Source organism: Sycon ciliatum, chromosome 5, assembly GCF_964019385.1.
Source record: "Sycon ciliatum chromosome 5, ocSycCili1.1, whole genome shotgun sequence".
Classification (NCBI taxonomy): Eukaryota; Metazoa; Porifera; class Calcarea; order Leucosolenida; family Sycettidae; genus Sycon; species Sycon ciliatum.
This window is the reverse complement of record NC_088647.1, coordinates 9,476,933-9,485,280: the sequence shown is the minus strand read 5'-3', so window position 1 is coordinate 9,485,280 and position 8,348 is coordinate 9,476,933. Positions and strand designations below refer to the sequence as shown.

Below are 8,348 nucleotides of genomic sequence, written 5' to 3'. Positions count from 1 at the left end.
CGGACAGTCTGTCTCCCAAACAAATCCTGATGCCACAGGCCATACCCTGAAGTCAGTTTTAGTATCACCTGAGATCTTCCGTAATTCCTGCGGTGCCCATATCGGAGAACGAGCCCACGACGCAGCAGGTGCTTGGAACACAGTAGGAAGAGCCAATCCATCAGCTACTAAAGTCTGCAGATTCTCCAGCGCAGAGTCTGAACGTTCAACAGCCACCATGATCACCTTGTGGTATTTATATTTTGGTGATTTTTGAGTATTTATTTTGTGCGTCTTGCGATAGAAGACATCGCAGCTGCTTCATTTCTGGAACACGTCCCAAATACTACAACATTCTATGCGTCGAGAAGAACTTCTGGACGGACAGAAGCTGGCTAAAGAAGAAGATCCCATACAGAATTCCACAGGAGTTTCTCCCAGTCGACACACTCAGCACATCTTTGCTCCTTTTATTTTTATTTTGTTTGCTCAGTTTGAATTTCCTGGTGACTGAGTGATGACGGAATCGAATGCAACGAAAATTAAAACGTCATCATGCATGACTAAACGATTATTGGGTTTCTACACATATTCCGGCTAGCTGCTGATTCGTGCTGAATCGTAGCAAGAGTACATAACCCCTGGGCCAGCTGGGGTTATCATGGTAAATATCCTTGGAAACGGTGCGATTTGCACGTCGTGTGAATGGCCTCTTACATTTGTAGTCTTAGCGAAGGCTGCCATTGACCTACAATGTAAGCTTGAGCCGTTGAGGCTAAGGCCAGTAAGCATGGTAAGGGTGAGCGGAAAAGGTGGTGAGCCGGTGTGTTGGAGCTATTTTTGTAGAGGAAGTAGGGGAGGGGGGGGGGGGGGGGGCGGGGCATCTTGGAGTTGAGTCCGGATATCCGCTCATTCCGCTGTCGACCATGTGGTACGGTACGTGCCGTAGGTAGCGCGCTATCGTATATCGTGCATGTCTACAAGCAGCTCAAAATGAAAAAATATGGAAAAAGGACAGTGAGAAAATATTTTCGAAATATGAACTATTTTGTTGGTGAATGCTGTAGTGAGTTGTTTCTCTACAGCATTGGGTTTGGAAGTTCAAAAGTGACTGTCATACTTCCTGGATTAGCTGCACGAAGCATTTCTTTGTGTAGTCAGTTGATAGGATATGATGGAGATCAATTGAGCAGCCTGATCGTCTTCGTAAAATACATCCACACATCATTCCCTTTCTTGATTTGCTTGAAAAGCACAAGTATTAGTTGTTGTCGTTACCTGTGACTCAGGGAGTTCTTGTCGTAGGAACACAAGTACAGGCTACCAGATATGGCCCTTGCAGCACGGCTGCGATGTCCTCTGCACAGTGCCATAATTGGAGTGCGGAGTTGTGCATCTCAAGCCCCCGCACCACCAGCACCCTTTAAGTCTAAGGACACGAAGGAGAGCACCAGCTCAACTCCCAGCTCCAAACCTCGGCCTGCACCCGTTGTGTCTGAAGCAAGTACCACTGCTCCGCGGGGTGGCAGGGCTGCTGCTATCGACAAGCCTAAAACGTTTGAAGTGGCTCACCTGGGCGACTTTGGCGAGAAAGTCCCAGAGAAGTTTATACCTGTGTCCAGGCGTTTTCTGATTCGTCGCCTTATCGAGGACAAGTCACTTCTGAATGGAGACCAATCTGGGAAATTTGAGCAGTTTGCTCTGGCTTTGAACCAGTCTGTTGCTACCCAAATGGTTCATCATTTAGATGAGATGAAGGTAGGCAGCGTATGCAAACATGCACACACACACACACAAATACACACCCCTCGACACACACACACACACATGCGCGTACCCATGGGTACAGGGAAACAAGCAACACACACCTGCTAGGGGTATGCACGACGGCGCCATAATTTTGGACGATTGTAGTAAATGCAGGTGACATCATTTTACTAGTGACCAGGGCCCTTAGCACACAACTAGAGCTGTTCTAGTGTTCCAATCTCCATCCCACTGGGTCATGTGCAAGTCATGTTCCCCTGAAGATAGTTCTCAGTACACACGCGCGTGCCCACACGCACGTACGCATGCATGCACAGGCACACACCTGTACACATCTATACCACCTACACTTGCAGCTTGGTACAGTTCTCGTTATGCAGATCTCTCCTCTCCCCTCTCTCTCTCTCTCTCTCTCTCTCTCTCTCTCTCTCTCTCTCTCTCTCTCTCTCTCTCTCTCTCTCTCTCTCTCTCTCATCTATCTATCTTCTTCTATTCTCCTTATGTTGTCCGATGATTAGTTTTTACCATGAACATCTGAGTAACAATGAAACAGCCATACTGTAAATCAACAAATATTCGGCGCATATTTATTATCGGCTATTTTCGGCCTGATCACATTTGGCCGAAAATCTGTTGTGGCTGAAATGTTGTTTTGCAAGGTTCAGTGTGACAGTGTTTACAGGCATCAACAGTACAGGCCGAAAATTTAATGCAGCCGAAATGTGTTTTGGCCCTGGGAGGCCGAAATTTGAATGGGTCGAAAATTTGTAGACTTGCAGTACTGTATTTTATTTCCTTTTGCGTACCTCTTGTGTCTATTTATTCATCTGTCCAACTTTCTCCACTGTACATTGTGTATTGCAGCACCTGTATGATCCGCTTGACCCGGACAAAGACACCATGACGCAACACCGGCTAACGCGTAACGAGTACCTGGATCACGAGTTCTGGTTGCTGCGGCAGCTTGGCCGCGTACTGGAGAAGGCCAACTTCCAGCGACTGCCACACCACCTGGTCTGCGAGGAGATGCGCGAGCACCACACCAGCGAGGGTGTCCGTGTCAGTGTCAATGTCAACTCCTACGACACTCTGCAGGTAATACCTTCCTGTCAGCATTGTAACTCGGATGTTGAGCCAATAATAAATGTAGAAAGGAAAGGACATATGGATACGAGTGGTGGATAGTTACTCTCGACTCGTATCCATATGTCCTTTTCCTTTCTACGTGTCAGCATTGTGTTATGGGTAGTGCGCCGGGTGGATGCTTTGTTTTCACTTTGAAATGCCAGGCATGCATGCTCCCCGTCACCATTGTACCTGTTTGCTTTGTTTCACTCTATGGCTGACACAGAGTCTGGTCTGTTTCGGTTGATCCGGTGATCACTCGCAGCCCGCATTCCCTAGAATATGAGATTCTTGTGTCTGTGCTGCTAGTACTACGTGTGGTTGTTTGGTTGCGATATTTATCCCGGACTCTATTTGTGTTGTCCTCGCACTTGATAGATCTGGACTCGAGGGAAGGGACCCGTGCGAAATGATAGATCTGACAGCCACTTTGTTGTCCGGGCCGGCTACTGGTGTGTTGACGCTTTGAAGAACCGCTTCAACCCGCCACCGAAGGGCAGCGATGAGGCGTTCAGACGTGTTGTGTTGTTGGCCAGGCAGCACCAAAGTGACAAGCTCATTTTGAAGGTATGGAGCTAGCTCTTAGTAGCATCACGCAATAGCTTTTACATGTACAGTAGGTATCGGTTATAGCGTGGGTGTTTGAAAAACGACATTTGATTCTTATTGCCGATATTTCTTACACACGATAAATCACGTGAGACATATCATATGCGCGCACGTTTGGCATGTGGACACGTACACACGGATCAATCAGACTCGCGGTCGTGCTAGGCGACTGCGGAGCAGCGGGTACGAGAGAAGTCGAAAGAAAGAGTCCGACTGGACAGAAAAAGTGATTCTCCAATGCTCCCTTGGACATAACTCTCTTTTTGTGTTGAATTATTGTATTGAGTATGCACAGAGCACAGATGTTATTACTACAGGCGATACACTTTGCGCTAATCTGGCATATTTTGCTACACAAAATCCATTCTTAGGGCCGATATATTCTACTATGCGATAATACTGCTTGTAAGAATAAATATACACATAAAATATGTAAATAGGCGTCGAGGCGACAATAGTTTTAGAATTGCGATCAACAGAACGAGCTGAACCGACAAATGGAGTGAGAAGAAACAACACCTATGAAAATGATAATCCTAGCACTAAGGTAATAACAGGAAAAACTGCGAAAGCACTTAACGAACTTGTAAAGACTACTAGTATACTGTGACACAAGATACGACACCATGGCCAACCAGGGCCAAACAGACAGAACAAGCTGCTACTAGAACAATTTCAAACGAATAATGCTGTCCTTCTGGACACACAGATTAGGCTTATGAATACGTTGACAAACAGCTTCTAACACACTCAACTGCAACTTATAACCATGACGAGCACGGCACAAAACAGAAAAAGAAGAATCAGAATACACCTTGCAGCAATCAGGACGAGATACAAGATGCTTATACACTGATGACTTCCTACTAGAAAACACACGCTCGCACCCACTCTTACTCACACAATCATTCTCGCTCTCACACTCACCGGACTCACTGGACTCACTGGCCGAATCCTCCTCAACGACGTCCTGCCTTGGAGCAATCAGGTCCCGTCTCCTCCCATCCCTTGTCTCACGCTCCTGTTGTGCATTCCGTTGGCTCTGTACTTCCGTACTGAAATAGGTCATGGTGTAATTCGCAGTTCGCATAATGATTATGAAAAAATGAGTGTTCATTCTTGTAAGCAGTATATTCCTGTATACGACCACACTATAACCGATACGCACTGTACATGTACTGTACTTTACAGTGTTGCTGGCCAGTGAGGGAATTACTCGATTTCGTCCCCATGAATAACGCAGTGCCTTGCGTGAGTGCACAGGCCTTAGCCCAGTGTTCATAGTGCAAGGGCTGTGTAGTGCATCACCCTATTTCGTACTCACGAGGGCAAAGGGTCACTGGCCAGCACTGCACTTCATTTACGCATTTTTGACTTTGGCAGCGAGTTCGTTTATCGGAACCATCGCTGTATGTTGTCTGGATGAGGCACTGCACTGCACTGAAACTGGATGCTGGTCTGTGGTGTGTTCGAAGTACACCTCGTGGGATGCTAAGAAATCAGGGAAGAGCTTGGCATTCGTTAGGATTGGATGGTTGAGCAGTGTACCATAGTGTCTTGTATTAAAGCCCGCCTCATGTAGAAGCCTATTTTGAATACAAGCCTGATTTTCAAGATACACTGTCTGCACATAAGCCTGGTTTTAGTGTTGACACACGTAGAAAGTACCTGGTTTGAATAGAAGCCTAGCCCTGACAGTGGCTTCTACAGGAATAAGCCCAGCTTTAATACGCGACCGCACCGTATGTACATGTTTGGGATTACTGTAAAACACGTAATTTTAGGTGCCAGAGGCCTGCCAGGTTTCAGGTGTAATGCAGAATTAGGCGACCAGCGTTTCCTTCACATACAGTGCATACTCTAGTGCCTTTTAGGTGTAATTTTAGTTTAGTATAGGTGCCTGGTTTCTCTACCGAAATCACCAAAATTAAAGTTACACCGAAAATTACATGTTTGGGATTACTCTGACTGTTGTTGCCGTAGATATTCCGTGACGTACCCTGTCGAAGGCTGGAGACTCTTCTACCCGATGGTCGTGTGGTCATGTCCAAGCTGGATCGCTACATGCTGATGACTGGCATCAGCAGCGGTGTAATGACGCTATCACTCAAAGCCATTGCATTCCTGCTGGACTTGCAGATCCAGTACGTATTCTCTGGCCCCAGTGATGCCTAGATAGTGCATGTACTGTGATATTGTAAACAAGCGTTTCGGAGGCAGCAGTTTTGATATAGCTACAAAGAGGACTAATTGTACAGTAACTGTAAGCATTTTCTATATGTCGACATGTATGTGTAAAATGTTACCCAATGCTGTAGACAGCAAGCTGTTTCGGCCATAAAGGCCTCATCAGTACAGCTACGAGCTAAATAGGCCGAGCTACCAGCCATGGTGCAAAGGAGACACCACAGACATTAAGATGTGTAAAATGTTATACGACGATCGCAAGGCACACAACAAAAGTGAAACTGAAACTGAACAAATCCTCTCTTTCACTTGTTGTGTGCCTTGCGATCGTCGTATAACATTTTACACATACATGTCGACATATAGGAAATGCTTACCGTACAATTAGTCCTCTTTGTAGCTATATTAAAACTGTGATATTGGGCATTTATTTCTGTGAAAAAGAAAATTTCCTTTCATCTTTAGCTTTGTGCCGGAAGAGGGAAATTATCTGCACCAAGGAACACCGTCAGTGCCAGGTAAAGGATATTACAGTGCTGGAAACTGAAATCCGACCCCCTGGGCGGCGTGCCGCGATTTCAGTTGCCAGCACTGTAGTATGAGCTCTGTATGACCACGCTAACTGTCTCGTTGCCCCTGTGTTTCTCCTTTGCTTGTGCACACAGCTACATGTGGGTGGGCGCACTGCTGGTCGGTATCACCACGTTCCGTGCGTGGCTGGCGTTCAAGAACAAGCGCAACTCCTACCTGGCACAGCTGACGCAGATGCTGTACTTCCACAACGTGGCCAACAACCGTGCCGTATTGGCACAGCTTAGTGATCGTGCCGGTGATGAGCAGTTCAAGGAGGCATTGCTTCTCTACACGTTTGTCTTGTCCAGCATGGCTGAGGGCAGCAAGATCCCGGCCAATAAGTTTGAGCTGCAGCGTGCCATCGAGGAGTGGCTCGTGCAGCAGTTCAAGCTGCCGAACGAGTCGTTCCGCTTTGACATGAGCGACGCCATGTCATGCCTGCAACGCCTGGGACTGGTGTCGGAGCGCGGTCGAGACAGCACGCTCCTGACGACGGAGATCGCCGAAGCTATTCTCCTGCTGCAGTCTCACTCGATCACCAAGGCTACTCCATCTGGTAACGACGTGATGGAAGTTGCGGAGGGAGAGCTGGCAGATGACGGCGGACCAACTGCTCCATCTGGAGCTTCGTCAAAGTAGACTGGTTGGGTGGCATTGTTCAGATCATATGCTGTGCCAGCACATTATGAACTGGCTACCAGGGACACTACATGCAGAACAATTTGATTAGATTTAGTGGTGGCAGTGGTAGTCGTGGTACTACTTGTGTACTGTTGTGCTGCCGTACACTGCTGCTTTGTTGTTCGTCAACGTGTTTTGGGTTTTTTCACCCGCTGTCATCACTAGCTCGCTGGGCATATGTTGTGACAGGTGAGGTGCAGTGTTGCTCTCACTCGCTTGCAATGCTAGTCTGTGCGCTGGTTTCACATGGCGCCTATGCCGCTGCAGTTGAGTTGACAGTGGTGCATTGAACTGTTAGTCACAACCACCTGTGCCTGCTACGCTGTACATGCACTATCTCGCCATGGCGGCGAGTCTTGCATGGTTTTTGCTTCTTCTTTTTCTTCGCGATGTGGTTGCATGCTATTCATGCCCACACCTGTAGATTTTGTCAACTTGTTTTCATTTGAATTTTGCCTGTAGATTTTACCAATTTTCAGTTTTGAATTTTTGTCTCTTCTGTTGTACCGGTATGTCTATATGATCATGTACATTATGTAATTTGCCTGTTCCGCACACGCAGTCGTAGCATGGCATCAACAGTTCATAACCCCTGGGGATTGTGGACTCTTTTTCTCCGTCTTTCTCTCTTTCTCCCAACCCTTGCATCGCAACCTTATTTACTTGTACCATTTTTAGAATCACTTACTTCAAATGAAGTAGACACCCGTCACACGGGGTTCACACATTTATTGTATCTTTTTCTCTTTATCAATTGGATCCATTCACAACAGAGTGCGTTATTGCAAATTTTTACTTGACTGTTGCCAACTCCGTTTGGAGCACTATATGCTACTGAGTTAATAGCACTTCTGAATTAGAATTTTCATTCTGGTTACAAAGTTTTTCACGTAGAAATGCACTGGTTCAACTTTACAGCACCGACATGAAACCCTGTCCGGAGTTTACAGGCTGAAGAACAGTAAAATTGTGAAGCTTACTAAATCTTGCAGTGCAAGTGCCATAAGCTAGTCCTGGTTGGGGGGGGGGGGGGGCAAGTGATAGTATCATAGGAGCAAGTGAGCATAGTCTGCCATCGGCCAAGAGTTGAAGCATGCGCAGCATGGTGCAAGTGTTAGACCCTAAGGAAAAAAAAGAAAGGGAGGATAAACATGGTAACATGATGGAGGTAAGCGGTACTTACAAACTACCTGCTCAAAGGAGATCAGGTCATATCAAGAGTGCCAGCAGCAGAATAGAACAGCTCCATACACTGAAGAACCCTATTGTAAAGAACAGCAAAAATCCGGATGGCGCTGCTGGCTTCTTGCTGATATCAGAGATTGTCAAACTTTGTATGCACACGGACCATCAAAAAGAAAGGCAGCTGCCTGCACTAACGAGCAGCGCAATGCATTTTCTGCACGTATGGTGAACGGATGAATCTG

At 46.7% G+C, this 8,348-nt stretch overlaps 2 protein-coding genes across 2 annotated transcripts in view; one reads left to right on the top strand and one right to left on the bottom strand.

The window, feature by feature from the left end:
- Positions 1-1,026: 1,026 nt before the first annotated feature.
- LOC135817501 (transmembrane protein 143-like) lies at positions 1,027-7,439 on the top strand. The gene is made up of 5 exons (XM_065330703.1): positions 1,027-1,737; positions 2,611-2,841; positions 3,250-3,438; positions 5,464-5,624; positions 6,333-7,439. Exons 1-5 carry the CDS (start codon positions 1,309-1,311, stop codon positions 6,877-6,879), a joined length of 1,557 nt encoding a protein of 518 aa, XP_065186775.1. The 5' UTR covers positions 1,027-1,308; the 3' UTR covers positions 6,880-7,439.
- Positions 7,440-7,864: 425 nt separating this feature from the next.
- Positions 7,865-8,348, bottom strand: part of LOC135817502 (probable GTP-binding protein EngB) — a 3,803-nt gene continuing 3,319 nt past the window's right edge. Inside the window, exon 6 of the mRNA XM_065330704.1 lies at positions 7,865-8,348. This exon is cut by the window's right edge and continues 531 nt beyond it. The gene's annotated coding sequence lies outside the window, so the exon portion shown is untranslated.